This window comes from Perca flavescens, chromosome 3 (assembly GCF_004354835.1).
Source record: "Perca flavescens isolate YP-PL-M2 chromosome 3, PFLA_1.0, whole genome shotgun sequence".
NCBI classification, from domain to species: Eukaryota; Metazoa; Chordata; class Actinopteri; order Perciformes; family Percidae; genus Perca; species Perca flavescens.
Window position 1 is genome coordinate 32,028,427 of NC_041333.1, and position 18,995 is coordinate 32,047,421.

At 39.4% G+C, this 18,995-nt stretch overlaps 2 protein-coding genes across 3 annotated transcripts; both read right to left on the reverse strand.

Moving 5' to 3' along the window:
- Positions 1-166: 166 nt before the first annotated feature.
- Positions 167-1,872, reverse strand: tmem97 (transmembrane protein 97). Its single transcript, XM_028573339.1, has 3 exons — positions 1,423-1,872; positions 1,184-1,328; positions 167-643 (listed from the first exon to the last, which is right to left on the reverse strand). The coding sequence occupies exons 1-3, from the start codon at positions 1,792-1,794 to the stop codon at positions 369-371; spliced, it is 792 nt and encodes a 263-aa protein (XP_028429140.1). The 5' UTR covers positions 1,795-1,872; the 3' UTR covers positions 167-368.
- Positions 1,873-2,156: 284 nt separating this feature from the next.
- Positions 2,157-13,668, reverse strand: si:ch211-167j9.5 (tyrosine kinase receptor Cad96Ca). Of its 2 annotated transcripts, none has more exons than XM_028573337.1 (12): positions 13,472-13,668; positions 13,142-13,232; positions 12,963-13,056; positions 10,920-11,136; positions 8,117-8,255; positions 6,371-6,469; positions 6,047-6,207; positions 5,777-5,914; positions 4,436-4,547; positions 3,911-4,010; positions 3,412-3,511; positions 2,157-2,573 (listed from the first exon to the last, which is right to left on the reverse strand). In XM_028573337.1, exons 2-12 carry the CDS (start codon positions 13,179-13,181, stop codon positions 2,454-2,456), a joined length of 1,320 nt encoding a protein of 439 aa, XP_028429138.1. In that variant the 5' UTR covers positions 13,182-13,232; positions 13,472-13,668; the 3' UTR covers positions 2,157-2,453. The 2 variants fall into 2 exon arrangements, with proteins under 2 accessions (XP_028429138.1, XP_028429139.1); XM_028573338.1 differs by having other exon boundaries at positions 13,142-13,284.
- Between the last annotated feature and the right edge of the window lie 5,327 nt (positions 13,669-18,995).

Consider the following 18,995-nt stretch of genomic DNA (forward strand, 5'->3'; position numbering starts at 1 on the left):
AAATGGATGCACCATCAGGGCCTAGCGAGCAAGTGTGCCACACTAAGATCTTCGTGGATTTACATAAATGCATATTAGGGGAAAAAAAACATATACCCTCATTTCCTACCGAGTCCTTTATAAATTTATTCATTTCACTTTGGTACTAATAAAGACACAACACATGTTCAACAAACAATTTGTATTTACTTTTAAAGAATAACATTAAAAGGGCTTATTCTGGCTGGTTTAACAATGGCCATTTCCTCCAATAATAGCAATACAGACTTATTCACACAGCCTCGCAGATATAACATATGGTACATTCAGAAATGTAGAAAAACACATCTTAAAATCAGAGTAAATTAGAAAGCTCTGGTCTTGATGAGTCAGTTCTTCTTCTTGGATTTGGCTGGCTTGTGTCCAGACTTGGAGGTGGGGTTGTATGTGGAGGACAGCAACATGGTGAGGAGCAACAGCACAGGCACCAGCAGGTATGGAAAGTATATGGAGACCAGCAGCCAGCGCTCCTGCATGGTCTGGGGACCAGTGTGGGGTGTCATAGGGAACTGATGAAAGAGGATGTGAGCTAGAATCGGGACCAGGGTGGTGGCCACATGTGTGGCATACAGGATGGCAGGAGTCCTGATCCACTTACAGCCACCTGAAAGACCAGAAAGACACTAAGTGATCAAAAGATGTTCCAGGCGCTGCAGAACACACTCTTAAGTAGTTCCAATAATAACTCCTGACAGTTAAGTCTTTGGATTATCCAGCTTCTTGATTGGTTTTGTGATTGGTTTGAAGAAATACAAACAAGCCACAGCCTTTTCCCCCCTCTCCTAAAATATATACTGTATATGAAGACCATCCCTCAGCGCTGACACAGCACTGTGGACTCCGCCTACTGGCTGAACTTAGAATAGACACCGTGCTAGGGATCCACACGAGCAATTTTGAAATCATAGGCTAGACCTACTTAATGTGGATATTGGCTTGGGTAAATGTATGCCGAATTCATCAATGGGCTGTGCACAATTCCAAAAAGTCATTCATTCATTTTCCATGCGCGTGTTTCTGTGTCAATGAGCAAATCAACATTAAACTGGCATGTTTTTTAATGACAGTCAGGCAAACAGCAAACTCAACAGCGTTTCCGAAAATCACCTTATACTATAGACTGTATAAAATAGACCGAACTGACCTTTTAGGAAAGCATAAGCTGCAACGGGAAAGAAAGGCGTTTGAAAGAAAGCCTCGCAGAAAATAAAAGATTTAAACCATTGTGGAGGATCCAGCACCATAGGGTCTTTGAACTCCGATGCATACCACTTCATAACATCTTTCAGCTGGTGGAAAGAAAGATTCAGTGTGTGAATTGTGTTACAGCCACAACAAAGAGTGTAACTCGTAGTCGGCTAACTTGTCATTACTGACACTTACCGGCTGAGGATACACATGTCCAGGTAGCAGGGCTTGCAAGTCAATAAATAATGTGATAGGAATGTGAGAGGCAAAATAGAAGAAAAATAGTATTTCTAATACACGGATAGCCATGATCTCTAAATGATCCAGTGCAAATGACAGATAAGAAACTGGGACCAAAGTTAGCAGCAGTAGTGTGTCGTAGAAACGCGTGTTCCCAGGATGAATCCCATTGGCTCGTAGAGGGAGATGGGGGCGTTCCTGAACGCACCATTCATCCCACACATGAGAAGGTATTGGACGTGATGCTTTAGGTGCTCCTTGTAAACGTCGGAATTCAGTAAACTTGTTGGTGAGGCTGACTGCTAAGGGGAAGAAACTTTTGCTCATAGAAATAGTTTTGCACAAAATGTGTTCTAATTACTCCAATGTAATATATTTTTTTAATGTATATTTAGTTCATTATTATTTTTTCTCAGTATTATTGGATTATCTAATTGTTTGTATGCATATATTTTTATATAATCTTGAATTGTAATGTCTGTTCTTCTGATAGCTGCATTTCCAAAGCAACGTGCCAATATGTTCTATATGTTTTTAGTTTACAAATGTTTGGAGGATAAATAATAAATATTGAAACACGCTATCAATGAACATCTATAATACACCAAAAAGCTAGAATTAAAATATAAAAGTAAGTAATGAAAAACATTAATAAGAAATAAGAAAACACCACAAACATTTTTTTTCAGAAAGAAAACATTTAGCTTCTGTGCTGCTGTGCGCAGTGAGCAGATTAGGCACATCACACAGTTTTTTTTAAATTGAGTTATCAATAGGATGGACATAAAAAATAAAGATAACCAAAGTTAAAATACAGAACATGAAAAATATTTTACAGTGATAAACAAGAACATATAAGTACATACTTTTTACCCTGCTGTCTGTTGAGTCGTTTATGTGTGATCATATTACAGTTGCTATATTTCAGACAGCACTTGAAAGGCTGACCCAAGCAGACAAATGTAGCCTAAAAATACATTTAACAGTTATTTGATGCTTTGGCATTTAGTTGGGATTTGTATCTTCAAAGGTGACATTGGCTGCTCGGATATTTTTTCAGCCTCATCTGTCACCAAAAGCTGTGGACTCTCAACATCCACATAATCCTGCAAAAAAAGAAGTTCATATATAACTACAAGGACATTTTCATTAAATAAAACACCACTACAATCTACTGTTTGTTCAACTGCAGTAACAAAGAAGAGGAATTCTTTCTTGGTATGTACATCAGTGGTTTCCCCCCAGCCCTGTTAGATGAACTCACGAACCCCTTCATTAATTCCCAGCGTATGTTCCAAATGTAGAACACTATACATTATATTGTTAATTTTGTCCATACTTGTTGAACTGTCAATATTTAGGTTGGTTTGGTCAGCAATCATAGGCTACTACATGGAGTGAAGCTGAATGTTTCAACAATTTATCCATAACTGTTAGCGAATCATTTGAACTGTTTAGTCATTACTTTTAGCTATTTATTTCTTCCATGTATTCATTACTTTAAGCTAAAACTTCTGTGCTCACTTCCTAACTAGTTTGCACGCACTCTTACATAACTGCAACATGTAGTGTTCAGGTGTTACAGCTCATATATTCATTTAGTCAAAACATAATTTCAATTTTTTCAATTTCTATTTTCAAATAAGTTGAGCTGAATCTTTCCACAGAAGTACCCCCTGGGGTAAAAGTACCCCTGGTTGGGGATCACTGTGTTACATAATATGATCAAGTGTGAAAAGTCATATGACTTTACATGCTAGAATAAAGTCACATGACTTTAATCCTGCAGTCTAATCTAAGACAGGTTCAGACTATTATAGCACCAAGAAGGTCACGTGGTGAAGGTTTTGTTCATTTTTACAAATTTTGACAAGGAAATGATAGAAAAAAATGATGTAACCTTTTAAAGATCAATAATTGCTAATGTAGCCAGCTATTTCTTACCGCATCGTTCTCCATGATGTTCTCCAGCATGCGGACAACGTCTGTGAATGAGGGTCTCAGAGGGTACGGCTCCAGCCAACAGTCTCGCATAATATGAAGTCTGTGGGGTTTAGACATTCATGGGATTCATCATGTAATGAGCTGCTGAGAACCATCCATCATACTTAACACTAATGATGTTATAATAACAATTTTATAGTTCTAACTGGGGTCAAAACGTATTCAGATTTAGACTGATAGTTTGGGTCAATACTGTTATTGCCCAGTCGTGAGCACCAACGTTTCTCCCAGACTACAGAAAAAAAGCAGCAAATACATTTTATGTCATGAGCTGCATATCATTAGTTTGGACCTCAATGTTGATTTTTACTGTCACTACAAAAGGCCAGCATGAGCCTTCTGATTATGAGACTATTGCTTTTTGATGGTGCTCAAAAATCCAATCAATCAGTTAAACAATAAAGTAGGCCTAAAGTAAATGAGACAAACATGTTCTTACATCTCTGGTCTGCAACCGTCAGGGTTTGTGTTCTTATGACCAATACAGATGTGGTACACCACTGCCTCGGATGTCTCAAGGTTTGGGTATGGCAGCGTACCTGAAAATGTTTTTCAGAAAGATGTTACATATAAGATATTCCAAAGTAAAACAAACCTACATGACATTTTGTATTGATTAAACAAGTCTTGTTGTGCTAATTTCATACTCTCAATTGTTTTGTAAAAATAGGCCTCACTATCATGATCATATATATATATCAGACTTTAACAAAGAGACCAATATTCCCTATTATGTAATTTGACCAGTTTCACATTTCTCCAGATTGATGACAGTTTTAGGTTGGTCGGGAAAGTGCCTACTGCCTTGAAATAAATAATTTACAACTAAACTAAAGAGGCAGTCAAACAATAAAAAATCTCCTTTGAACTTGAAGTGGACCACTTTGGCCTTTCGTTTAACCTTGTACATTTAATCATTTTGTGTCACATATGAACCCTGTAATTACCTGAGCAACCAACTTACCAAATGTCTGCATCTCCCACAGCACGATGCCAAATGCCCAAACATCTCCCTTGAAGCTGTAATAGTTGTTCTTGAAGTACTCAGGTGGGTACCAGCGCAGCGGAACACGCTGCTGCACATTTACATACAACGGAAAAAGTGATATTACATTCAGAAATGTGACCTGTAAAAACTTACAACCAGCTGATCACACTATAGACCACCATAAATAAATATATTTTAAAACAATTTGAGACATCAGTATACATTGTCATTGGTAACTGTCATTTATTGGTATAACTTTAGTAAACTAACGAGCTCATGTTGGAAATTATGAGTGACGCTTACTGCTGCCCTTTCTCTAAATCAAGGCCACATCTCTCTGAAACCTCTGGTTTCCTGTTGCAGAGGATGTTGCTAAATCCCCCTCAACACACACACACACACACACACACACACACACACACACACACACACACACACACACACACACACACACACACACACACACACACACACTATAGATTACTTTTGAGTAGCAGGAGAGACCTTTTCAATTAGCTGCTGAGGACTTGCGCTCTCTGCAGCATACGGGCTGGGCTCCCATAAATGTCCTGACATTGTAACTTGATAGAACACTTACCTTACTTAAGAGTCACAAGTTCACACACATTTTTACCCAAAAGTTATGCATTGTTACAAGTTAATAAGGCGATGGTACAAAATGTGACCATAATGGTACAATAATTGTCCAAACTGGTTTATATTTGTGTCTAAACTGGTACAAGATGTGTACAAGATGTGGTATAAAATGTTTTTTATAATGGCACAAAATGTTTCCAACTGTTATGATATGAGACCAAAATAGTACAAGATGTTACCAACTGTTATCATATGAGACCAAAATAGTACAAGATGTTACCAAAAGTTTGAGGTTTGACTAAAAGTGGCTGTTCGGATTTTCCGTTATGTAGCCCTCCGAAAAGGCTTACCAGGAAGCACACCATGTCATGACTCGTGACAAGATCCATTTTGTGCATTTTTTTGCCAAAACAATGCAGCATGTGACCTTTGACATGCTATCTATATCCATTTTAATAAGGTTGGGCCGTAAAGCAGTTCAGCAGATTTGTTGGCAGTTTAAGGGCTGGCAAAAAAAAAAGACAGCCCTGTCAGTTTCAATACATATTAATATTTAAAAAGTTAGGTCACAACTTGGACAAGCTGTTACCTGTTAAAGTTAATGTTCTGATGGTGTCAAGCTCAGTCATTAGGGTTTTAGGACATGACAATTGGAACTTGACAACTCATAGGAAAACTGAAATCCAAACTGTATCAGCAGGAGAACTTAAACCATCTTACCTGTGGGTTTCTCCAGCGGCTGCTGCGGCGGCTCGTCATGCGTGTAAAGTCTCGGGCGAGGCCAAACTCCGCCACTTTCAACTCCCAGGGAAACTTATTGACCATGATATTCCTCAGAGCCAAGTCACAGTGCACAATCTGCAGGGAAGACCACACCAACGCTGCTTAGCATGGGTCTATGATTGGTCAGTGTGGATAAATATATTTATATTGCATTTTCATTCACCAATCGACAACTGAGTACTTCATAATAGCCTGTTATGTTGTTACCATTTTGGAGCGCAGGTGCTGCATGGCCAGAGCGATGTGGTAGGAGGCAATGGTGAGGAGGCTCTGCAGCTCAGGGTCTGCACTCAGGTTGACTCTGTTGGTCTGCAGGAAGGTCCTCAGAGTGCCGTAGCTCACATACTCCATGATCAGAATGTAAGGCTCTGCATAAATCAAAACATTGTGAGAGGATGGGAGACTTACAGAGAGGAATATATCCAAGGTCTCCTCTACCTTCATTTATTATCTTTCAACCGGGAGCAAAGGGACAGGACAGTGGTTTCATTCTTGCAGAGGAATAACAGTCTGCGGATAACTGTCTCTCACCCTCCGTGGTGTTCCAGTCCAGTAACTGGAGGATGTTCTTGTGGTGCACCAGTTTCCTCATGATGGAAACCTCTGTGTCCACACGCTTAGGACGGACACCTCAAGGAAGAAAGAGAGAGAAAATGAAACCAAAGCTTTTTGACTGAGCTAAAAAGAATCTAAGACTTAAAAGTGAAACAACTCCAACTCATCATCACCATTGAAATCTGAAAATGTGAATGTGCGTTCACATTGGTGCTTGATATTTTGACAAAGTATGCCACGTGGTGTGTGTGTGTGTGTGTGTGTGTGTGTGTGTGTGTGTAACAATATAATCTCTATTAACAGATATTTGCATATTCTGCAGAATCTGTAGGCAGCGGGCCAAGAGGCATAATGAATTGGACTAAATGCAATCTCGGAACCCATCGGCAATTATATTTTTCTGCATTATATTATGTTAATCTGCATTTTTATTATAGAACTCTTGCGTTTGAAGTTGCTAATTTGACACTTAATAATGACCGCCGCAGTGGAAGTCTTAGACACACCAGAACCCACGAAATGAAACATTGGCTGTAGACCCCAGGAGTGGCGGTTCTAGACCATTTCAAATGAAGGGGGGCAGGCTGGGGCCACATGCGATTTTAGGGGTACCAAATATATTAAGCACACGTGTTACATACCACCAACACATACCACATAGGTTTGCACCTGCAAAAGACTAACGAAACACATATAACATTGAACAAAAGAATACTCATTCATTGTTTCAGGCCTACATTTTATAGGTGGTTTTAAAAATGTATGAACATTTTGCCACAGTTAAGGGGAGCAGAGGGGGGTCGAGTCTTATGCTGCGTTCCAGACACAATTTTTAGCCCATAAGTTATGACTTCCAGTCATGACTCACGACTTGGTAACATTCCAGGCAGAGTCACGACAAACCCTTCTAGCTAGCGTTAGCTTGCAGCTACCTAACGTTGATGTTAGCTAGCGCTAGCTGATACTAGCGATTTCTAGTCGGCGACATATTTTGGGCTTCATTTAATAAACATAACCTGTAGTAATACACAATCGTATGTGTATTGTTTTGATTACAATGTGCGGCAATCACCGGCGTCTGTACAGCATCAACAGGGGTCGCTATTGTTGTTTAGCTATGTGTGTGTGATGTCAAAAACTGTAACTGGGAGTACAACGATCTGGTACGAGTTCACAGGTAGTAAGTTACGGGTTTGACTGCTATTCCAGGGCGCTTTCACGGGGAGAAGGTTGTGAAAACATGGGTTACGGGTTGCCTGGAACACAGCAGTAATATTACGGTGGCACTTGCCACCCTTGGGCCCCCACCCCTACAACTGGCCACTGGTCCCCAGAGGCTAAATCGTTATCAAATGGGTTCACAATATGAACTGATGATATGAACTACCAAAACAAACTGAAACTATGTGAATAATAGTTAGTCACACTGTTCAAACACTGTCATCACACAATCAAAAGAACAATTTCTCAAGTGTCTGTAGCCAGATTAATGTGTCTGTTTTATGACAAACCATGGTGTAACGACCCTGCTGTGTTTCTGTGATTCCCCTGTGTCTCTGTTGACGCTGCAGGACATGGTTAGAGTAACCTGGAACCACTGTTCTCAGGTTATTAAAGCCTGGCTGCAGTGCTACTCTATACCTCAACTGATCATCTCTGCCTTCAGGACAGTGCTTCCTCAAAGAAATGCTTCTAGGTCTGAACCGCCAGAGATGTCTGTACCTTCCTTGGTGATCTTGCAGGTGAACATGTTGTGGCCTTTACACGTCCCTCTGGTCATCTTGGCCTGGTAGAAGACGCCCTCCTTCCCTGCTTTAATCAGCTGCAGCAGGTTCAGCTCTGACTTGGTAACATGGGGAACCTTGAACAAATACCATAAGAGGTGACTTTGGGTTAGGCGGACAGGAGACTAAGAGGACAAGCAAACAACATCATCCTGGTCAAAGTCACACACTCACTCATTCATTCTTATTCATTGTCACACCTGGAGAACACTGGGGGCACTGTGAAAGTCCTGATTTTTTTAATTTCTCCAGTGTTTTCAATACAATTCAACTATCACTGCTCTGGGGGAACCTTTTGGGAGATGGAGTTGACCCCTCATTTGTAATGAGTAATATTTGTAATGTAGCGAGGAGTTTAACAACCGCTGGAATGGAATGTGAACGCTGAGTCGGTGATTCGATGTCATCTTTGATTTCTTCCAATAACCGTAATATTGCATGGCTACTTAATCTGTAACGCTTAATGATTTTGTGTTCACTCAACTGAAAAAGTGTGATCCTTGTGGCAAAAATCCTTTCAGCTCATCTCCTTGGCCTATGTCTTCATCTTGCTCGGATTACTGCTGCCATTTCACCAGGAGGCGTATGCGAGGAAACCTTGCAGCTGGTTTACACCTGCTTTTAAAAGGCGGACACTTTTCACCGCAAAATAGAGGCGCGCTGTCACGGGAGGTTTTTGTAGGCCTACATACTGCGGAATACATAATTAGGCACACTTTATGCTTCACCTCCCATCTCTTTATGGAAAACTCCCACTTTCCCCTTCACCCTCCAGTGAATGCATATATGCATGACACGGAAAAGCACAATTTGCCACTTTCACTCCCTGCGACAGGCAGTCTGCGCTTTTACCTCAGTGCGGCCTTTTTGTACATACCTCGCCATGCTTTTACGTGCACGTTGTGAAGTGGGCGCACGTTGCGAAGTGGGTGCAAAAGCGTTAGTACATCTGGCCCTGAGTGTCTGATGTGGTGATTAGCAGCACAGGAGCACCACAGGGCACAGTGCTCCTTTTCTCCTCACCCTGTATACAGCGGGCACCTCAACAATAAACTGGACTGGTCCAAAAACACAGACGCCCTGTACAAAAAGGGCCAAAGCCGTCTCCACCTGCTGAGGAGACCGAGGTCCTTTGGTGTGTGCACAAGGTTAAAAACCTTTTATGACTATGTGGTGGCATCTGCAATCTTTAATGCCGTGGCCTGAAACCGATTGGTGAAGAGGGCTAGCTCTGTACTGGTCTGCCCTCTGGACACCATAGAGGAGGCATCAATCAATCATGGCAACACCTCTCACCCCCCTGCACGAGACCGTGAGTTCCCTGAGCAGCTCCTTCTGCCGCAGACTGTTGCACCCTCTGTGCAAGAAGGAAGCCTACTGCAGGTCCTTTATTCCAGCAGCAGTCAGACTCCTTACTACAACATCACAATGTAGCACTGCTAGCTGATTCTGCAACACGAGCCATCACTTGACAATATTGCGCACTATGCATATTTATTTATTTATTACTCCTTGTCACCTCCTACTGTGCAATGTCATATCCGCACCTTACTCGTCTGTATATCTGTGTGTATAGTTTGTTTATATAAGAGTGTTGTTGTGGTGTGTGGCGGGAGAGTGAGGACCCAAATGCAGAGAGAGCAGGCCGGCAGGCAGGCAAACGTTGATGTGGAGGGCTTAATGAAAACAGAAAGCGGCAGTACACAGACTGGAAAACTCACAAAAACAAAACTGACGGGAAAAACATAGGCAGAAGCAAACTGACGCAGGCACAAACACAATGCACACGGAGGAAACACAAGGGCATGGCTACAAACTAAACAGGTGCTGACACAAAACGATCTGACACAAGACAAGGGGAACACAGAGGCTAAATACACGGTGATGGGTAAATCAGAAACAGGTGAGACAACAGGTGAAGCACATCAGGGCGGGGCAGGACAATCAACAAAGGTGGGAACAGAAAGCAAAGCTAGACATGACAAGACAGAAGACCAGACTATCAAAATAAAACAGGAGGCAGAACATAAACAGGGAAACATGAAATCGACTAAACACAGAAACTTGACACAACACTAAACACAAGGGAGAATAACAACAAAAACAGGAAACATACAGAAAAATACTAAGAAGCAACAGAAACGGCACAAAACACAAGGCAAAATACAGAAACCAAAACAGAATGCAAGGCATAAACGCAGAAACCACAACAAGTGTATAGTGTACATATTACTGATATTATAACTCTTATTCTATTTTTTTCTATTTCTTATAATACTTTTTGTATATCTTTTCTATGTCTATTTAATGTGTATTTGCGTTATTCTGATGTGTGATTTTTTTCTTTTGAGCTGCTGTAATAAGGAAATTTCCCCAGTGTGGGATTAATAAAGTCGTTTGTACCAGAAATGTCTGATTTTGGCTCTATCTGGAGGCACAGTAAAATATATCTTCATTAAAAAATTACAGTATTAGTGCTGATCAAGTCTCTTTTGGCACAAAGTTAAGCTGTTAAGCCACATTGATGAGATAAAACACATAATGTGTCACATGTACTGTTAAAATTCAGTTAAGCGTATCTTGCTTGTGAGATTTCCTCTGCTGTGTCTCCAGCTGACTCCTAGCGGAAATAAAGCAGCCCTTAAGTAGGTCAAATATCTGACCGCATAAAATATCAGCATCATGTGATGACATGAAGACGGTTATGCTGTCCTCCCTAAAGGGTGGTGTATCAGTAGTACCTGCTGCAGGCCTTTCAACAGCCTCTTGGAGGAGGGCCTGACTGTGCTCCTCTGCTGCAGGGGAATTTGGAGAGGAAGCTCCTCTTCCTCCTGCTCCTCCTCCCCCACTGCTGGACCTGGTTTCATAGGCATAAGGGGAGCTTCCAGCCGAGGAACATCATCCAGCAACAACTTGCTACGCTGCAGCTCTCGAATGGTCCGGACCAAAGAACGATATCTGAAAGGAAAAGTAATGTATATTGTAAAACTGTGCAAGGTTTGGGGGGGTTAAGGATTCCAGCAAAAGCTCAAGGCACCTGTGCCATTGGGGGTGTTGTTTGCTGGAGATAAGATAAAGAAAACTAAATATCTACCTGCTTTCCTGTTGTCCTCGGGTCAAATTTGACCCGATTTTTATCAGAAATTTGGGATTCTTTCATCCAAATTGCCCAAAAATTACATGGATGGTTCCATACAATGCTCCTTGCAAGTTAAACGAAGGATCAGTTCACTACTTTATTGAATTTGGGGTGTCCCCCCCCAAAAAAAACAAAAAACTAAACACGATCCTGAAACTAAACTTTGACAAAACACAAAGAATTAGTGTAAAACTAGTGGTAATACATTGGTGTGAGTGGTGTGTACAGTATACTGATGGTACTGTAAAAAATAATGAAGAAAATGTTGAAAAAAAGCGTCAAAAAGTGATAAAAAAGTGTCTAAAAAGCATTAAAAAAAGTGGCAAATTTCAGTTTTGACCCTGGAGGACAACACAAGGGTTAAGAAAAAAGTTGGAGTAAGTAATGTTTCTGTGGGAACATCACTATTTCCAGTTGGAGGCTTAAGAACCTATTTCACAAGAAAGCCTTGAATATAAATAATCTATTTCTTATATTTCTTTTAGCACTGTGGTAATGTTAATGTTAGCATGCTAATATGCTCACATTGACAACGCTAACATGCTGATGTTTAGCTGGTTATAATATCTTTACCATCTTGTTTTTTTGTGTTAGCTGTGTTATGCTAAAAAGCACTAAGCTCAAAGTGCAGCTGAGGCTGATGGAAATGTCTCTTTTTCTGCGCCGGTATTTGCTCATAAACCTAAGTACAAATTAAAACATTGACCTGATGGTGGCACAAGATGAAAATTCAGGGGATCAACAAAGTGATTACCATTCATCCTGAGGGGAACTTAATTGTCATTTTATGGCAACCCATCTAATGTCACTCAAACCCAAAACTTTCAACTTGCTGGAGGCAAATAGAATTGACAAAATAATCACGGTCATGAGTGTCTATACCAAATTTTATGGCAGTCCTAGTTGTCAAATATTTTGGACCAAAGTGGTGGACCGACATACCTCGCATTAACCTATGGTGCATTTCTGCAAAACTTCATGGTGTTGGCTATTTTCGGCAGACATTTTGACGTGGCAGGATACGGAAGAGGATTAAGGCCACATGTGAAAAAATGTATTGAGTTGTGAGTTAATCTCAGAATTCAACTTTATTCTCAGAATTCTGACTGTGAACTCAGAACTCACATGTGGCCTTTATCCTTTTCAGTACAGGAAAACCTCATGTGTAACTAAAAACATAAAAAAAATAGCTGCATTCAATTTGCAGGTATTTGCACTTGGCTTATTAGGACACTTAAATATTCTTAAAATGATGTAGGCCTATTTGTGAATTGCAGCTCGTTGTTGTCGTTGGGATGTTCTTTTATGTTTTCTATCTACGACTTATATTTTACATTTCAATGTTCAATTATACAGCATCTTGGTGCTTTTATGTACAGCACTTTGGTCAGCTGAAGCTGTGTTTAAATGTGCTAAAAGCCCTCAGTTTTCCTATGATCAAAAGCAGATAATATATCTAGAAATACCAATTCAAAGACAATTGCACTTGTTGATGCAATATTGAATATGTTACACTTTGTGTTTTCAGCCAATAAACCTTATTGTTCTATAAACATTTTCCAACTGCAATCTAAACTCAGCCAAATCAAATGACACATCCAGTCATCCAGTAAATTCCTTGTGAAATCATTACAGCCTGCCTTACTTTCTGAGACACACGACCCCCAGCAGTGTGAACACCAGGATGGTGAAGGAGAGGGCCCCTGTGAGGATCCAGACACACCGGGCCAGGTGCTGATCTAAACGAGCCAACAGGACATAAACAGTCAGCTCCAACACGCTCTCTCACACGTGTCAGTGAACACAACAGGATGTAAATCTTACCTTTGGGAGTCAGGTATCCACTGGTGGAATTATCTGACATTGTGTCTTCTGCTCAACAAGGGCGATTTTGATGAAAGAACATCACCTCAGCCTGGAAGGTGATGGTGTTGCAATTAAAACGACACCAGTGATCCAAAGAAAGGCTGAGCAGGAACAATATTAATGATGTACTTTATTTTTATTAATTACACAAAGAGGAAAAATACTAACGTTGTAGAAATTTGATGTAAGAACATCCTGTGAAGCTCAAAACCATAAGAACGCAGAGTAAGAGACACATTAAGCTCATACATTCACATAAAAAAATATACCCATACTAAACCGCCTTACCTTTGTTTTCTGATGAACACCAGTTTGATAAGTGACCGATGATGATCTGAAGCCAGCTGGAACCGTTACGTTGAAGCAGTCTCTGTCTGTCTCTGTTCTGTGTTTATTCTGTCCGGAGTTACCTAAAAATGCACATCCCTTCAAGATTTCAACAATCATGTGATGTGTTAACCTGGAGCGTGTCTGTATCGACACCAGCGAGAGTTCTCATTGTGTGCCAACCACAACATAAACAGAGGAAATGAACAGGAGCAGCGGGCGGTTTGAGCTGCATGACACTCTGTATCACATTCTACATGTACCTGATGTTCAGCACAAACACTGAACTATGGTTAATTAAACTCTCCCAGACATCCAAACTTAAAAAAACTAATCTTGAATGGGCTGTGACTGGGGTCAATAAAGTGATCACTGATTAGATTGTTTGGGATAGGAAGATTGAAAAAAAATCAGTTTAGGCAGCCTAGTTTTGTTGGATGCAAACCACCCAAAATCAGATTAAAAGATTATTCCATTGAAAAACTTAAAATATGGTTTGTTTGAATGAATTTCTATGAGAGATTGTAATGAGAACAAAGCGTATATGGGTATTTTTTTTTTACATATTTAACCCTCATTTTGATGTATTCAGATCTTTCACCTTAGTAAAAATAGCAGTACAGCAACGTAAAAATATAGTAAAAGTCCTGCATTAGGTGATTATCAAACTGAAAGTATAAAAAGTAAGTGGTTCCCCCGTCAGTGTTGGTGGTTTACTTTAATGTATGAGTCATTCTATAGAAACAGACCACTGTTCTGTCCCCTGTTTGAAAAAAGTAAACACTTTAATCATACTTTTTAGTCACATTTCATTTTTATATTTTAATATGAGCATGTTCTTTGAATAGTTATAACTATTTGAGCCATGAATTGGACAATATTTGTTTTTAATCAATTGTATAATATTCAATTATTCAATATAATAAATTATAAGTAAAAGAAAATTGCTATATATAATTGCATATATGGAGGTTTAAGAGCATCTTTTGAGTTTAAAAAGATATTTCTTTCACATTTTAAATGCAATAATGTTTACACCAATCACATTCATGAAGTGGATAACAAAACAAAATAAAATACCAACTAAATATTGTAAATAATATTAGGAAAATGTCTGTCCCCTGGTGTCATGTCACCAGTGTTACCATTTAACAATAATCCCTATTCTGAAAAAATCTGAAGAGTTTTGACATCACTTCCTAAAGAACTGTACACAAAGACACTTGGTAAATCTACTGTCTCTTTTAAAATGTTGGAAATGTTCTCATTTATCCCATAATTTCTTGCGAGGCTTTCAGCTATAGCGTCACTGGTATGACTTACAAGAAAAAAAGATTAAACAAATGGATTAATTTACATATTTAAGTGAGTGTAGCAGGATTAGCAACATGTAGTTTGAGGTCCTGCAGCTTAAAATAAAATGTTAATATGTAATAACGTAACTAGCTATAGCTGTCACATAAATGTAAGTAAAAGTTAGGCTACTTAGTCACTGCAAACACTTTAACAGGGGGTCCTCTGACCCCCCCAACTGATTTTCAAAAGTTTAAAACGTCTTAACCAGAATCCAACATATTATTAGCAAAAATAAATCCGCTTTATTGAAAAAAACAAAAACATTATTGATAGGCTTACTGGCCTACAGGTGAGTTATTTACTTAGGTAGCCATCCACAGATACAGTTCATCCTGTGCCACATGTATGTTTAATATTAAAACATGGTTTATAAAATCATGGCAACAATTATTATTTTAATCGTTTAGTATTCCATGCACTAAAAACGTATGTATAAAGGCTTCAGGCTGCCCACACGTTATTGTAGGCCCAGTTTAATATTCAACTTTATTTTCTACAATATATGTAGTAGGCTGTCCCTGATCCGTCTCTCTTTCAGTTAAGGGGTCCTTGGTTTAAAAAAACATTGAAGACCCCTGCTTTAATCGATAAACCAGCCATAGTCGATCTTTAAGGTATAATAGTTGTTGCTTGAGGGCCTAAAACGTGTGAACGGTGTGAACATATCTGTCAGCATTAGGTAGGTGAACAGGAAAAGCCCCTTCACATTGTGCATATGAAAGACATATCTGTGTTTCAGTAGCAGTGTTTCCTTAGGGGGAAGTGTCTGTAGAGATCCTGCATGTGGTTACCTTTCGCATCTGCACACAGGCTTACTGCAGCACCATTATACTTTACGCTCAGGAAGGAGAGTGACGCGTAAAACTATTTTAAACGAGCCACGCTTGCAGCTCTGTAAAGCTGTGCACACAGCACACCAGTGCTTGGAGCTAAATGCTGTCAGTATGGAAACATCATGCTCGTGATGGTAATGTTAACGTGTTGCTTAGCAAATGAAAGTTCACGTGCTCACTGATTAAATACAAAGTACAACAAGGGCTGATGGCAATCAGGTATTTGGTCATAAAACAACTTGAGTCAAGGACATATTAAGGTTATTGACCCTTTATAGCAAATGGTTATACAGTCCGAGCAGCAACAAGGGGAGAGCTGGGAGACCGAGTTTCCCCTTAATAAACACATAAATGAAGATTAGACCTTAAACCAACAATAGCAAACCTTGAGCACATGACAAACTGAGATGGTGGAGGAATAGCAAAAGCAGTTGACATGACACCACGGTAACAACAAGGAGTATGAGGTTATAACTAGGCATGGGCTCTTTGGATTCTGATGGTATGATAACGGTTTCACGGTATTGCAATATTGCAATTACAGCTTTAAAATGTATTATTTTTTTAAATGTCTGGGTAAAAAACAAATTTTGTTCCCCCCACTGAACACAATGTATTTTATTTTTAAACACTCTGCATACTGGCAGGGAGACGGATTACTAAACTGCAGTACCTCTCCTTGACCACTCATGAAGAACAGCTGATACCTTAGGAACGGTATGACAGGAAATGTTACTGGTTTTGAAACCTTGACTTTTTCAAACCGCGGTATACCTTGAAACCGGTAACCTGCCAATACCTAGTTATAACACTGTACACCTGCATTATTATAGCCTCTTTCCGACCAAGTAGTTACAGGAACGTAGTTATTGGAACAGTCCACTTCTAAACAGTTCTACTAACTACTCACCCCCAAAACCGGTTTTGCCATTTGTATTCACACTGACCAAGTGGCCATAGGAACTGACCTTTTGTTATTATAACACAGCCATCTAACCACCACTATAAGGAAAAGCAAAAAGACCCTGCCCTGAAGTAGGAGCTGAAAGAGTTACAGGAACTGTGGCCAGAGGAACATAATAATCCCCAAATTGGAAAAAAAATGATTTCTAGGAACGTTATGTTCTAGGAACAGTCAGAAAGATAAAGATTGAATCTGAATTCAGGAACTCTGAAATGTAGAGATGTTCCGATACTATTTTTTCCTGCCCGATATCGATTCTGATACCTGAACTTGAGTATCGACCGAGTACCGATCCTATATCTGTGCGTTAAGAAAAAAAAATATTATTATTAGTACTATTTAACAGCTGTATGGATGTGATATGATTGCTATCATCGTTGTATGGCCTTCCTCAGGTTAAACCTTTTGTAAAGCAAATACATATAGAGAATGAATGCCACGTTTCTTTTATTATCTAGTTTGACAGTCAGTCATAACTAAAAAATAACATAAACTACATTAAAGTAGATTTTTCGGGGCTAAATTATGTATCGGATCGATGCATAAACTCGTGTACTTGCTGATACCAGCATTTTGTCGGAGGCATTTACGACACTAGTATCGGTATCGGAACAACTCTACTGGAATGTGCAGCTGCTTTTACTTAACATACTGTATATCGCAGCCCTTCACGATATGTTATTTGCGGCAGTTGATATTGTGATGGCGATATATTGTGCAGCCCTAACTTGTAGCATAATTTATTCTGGTCTGAAAAGGGTTTAAAGTTGAAATGTTAACTTTATGTTAGTACCCAACCCAACTTGTATTTACCCTGTATTTATCGGGTTTTTTGTTAAATTGTATACTTTTACCCTTTATGTTCATATTTTGTTTTGTGTCAGCACTAGGAAAATGTTTATCTAAAATGTGCCTGAATAATACTGTAATGGATGGACGACAAAATAAACAATTTATTCATTCATTCATATGTGCCAAGCGGTTTGTAAATACCCATTTGAGAATAGAATACCATACTATCATACTACGGCAAATTTGAGGATTGTAAAAGATGGATCACCAAATTTATAACATTTCATCCTGTGGGGAACATGAATGTCCGTACCAAAGTTGTCCATAGATTTAGTCTGGACCAATGGTGGAGTGGACCCAACGGCAGATCGCCGTTAAAAGTCAAATCTGCATTGCTCAGAACACAGAAAGCAACACAATTCAATCAGGTGTTAACATTTCCTCTGCAGAATTTAATTTGTTGCTTGGGTATTTTGTTACAGATCAACGGTATCACTCCATATACAACTACGAGTACAGTATTTTGTACATTTCATATTCAAATACATAGTTTTCATTGGCTTATTTACAAAACACATTTTTTTGTATGTACAGGTTTTCATGTCAGTGCAACATCACTTTTCTTTCAACAAACACCTTACAAAAAGTTCTTTAAATTAACACGTCTGGTTCAGATCCAACAGAAATGAACTTAAATAAAAAGAGGCTACAGACACTGACAGACAGCTCATAGTAGATTGCACTGCCGAACTACTCTTCTGGGTTCTGGTGGTGGGGTGTGGGGGGGGGGGGGAAGGGAGGGGGGGGGGGCTTCTGGGATGGGGAACGGCTTGACATATTATTTCTGTGGTTCACAAGATCATGTTTCAACCAATTTCAACGTCAATATTTAGTTCTTTTGAGCAGAAGGTCTTCAGAAGGTGTTCCTGGATTACGATAATTGTGCTGAAATTAAACTCCAACTTTACATTGCGTTTTTGCTTTTTCTAGTTTAAGCTACAGTTGTGGTATGCTTAGCATCACACAAGCAGTCGTTTGAGGGAACATTCACAGCCACACAAAAAATTTAAATAAACAGTTGACAGCTATTGCACCTTTAAATGAAGCAAACATTACAAACTGGGTTGTCAAGAGACCAATCCTTAGGACATCTTCCCTTTGAGCCAGTGGTGTAGTCTACGTGATACGCAGGTATACGCGAAATACCCACTAAGAAAGCACCAGGATTTCCATATACCCACTTAAAAATGTACAATGACACGTAACAACATACTTATAATTTAGATAGAATTTTGAATTGTCATCGGTATTTTTTTTTTCTTCGCATAAGCTAAATAAAGGTATTTCCACCGTAATTTGTTGCATACAAGTGTGTCAGAATGCAGGAATTGAAGTCTTGATGCTCAAAATTTTCCTGGGGGAGGACACCCAGACCCCTCACTATGATATGCTCCCCATTCTGGTGTGTATATATATATATATACACACACACACATATACATATATATATATATATACACATACATACATATATATATAC

Coding starts and splice junctions, on each gene's coding strand:
- tmem97 (XM_028573339.1), bottom strand. CDS start 1,794: ATGAGCAAAAGTTTCTTCCCCTTAGCAGTCAGCCTCACCAACAAGTTT. Junction 1,329..1,422: donor GACATGTGTATCCTCAGCCG/GTAAGTGTCAGT, acceptor TCTTTCCACCAG/CTGAAAGATGTTATGAAGTG. Junction 644..1,183: donor AGCTTATGCTTTCCTAAAAG/GTCAGTTCGGTC, acceptor CTGGTCTTTCAG/GTGGCTGTAAGTGGATCAGG.
- si:ch211-167j9.5 (XM_028573337.1), bottom strand. CDS start 13,181: ATGTCAGATAATTCCACCAGTGGATACCTGACTCCCAAAG. Junction 11,137..12,962: donor GGGGTCGTGTGTCTCAGAAA/GTAAGGCAGGCT, acceptor TTTTCCTTTCAG/ATATCGTTCTTTGGTCCGGA. Junction 3,512..3,910: donor GACGGTTGCAGACCAGAGAT/GTAAGAACATGT, acceptor TAAACCCCACAG/ACTTCATATTATGCGAGACT.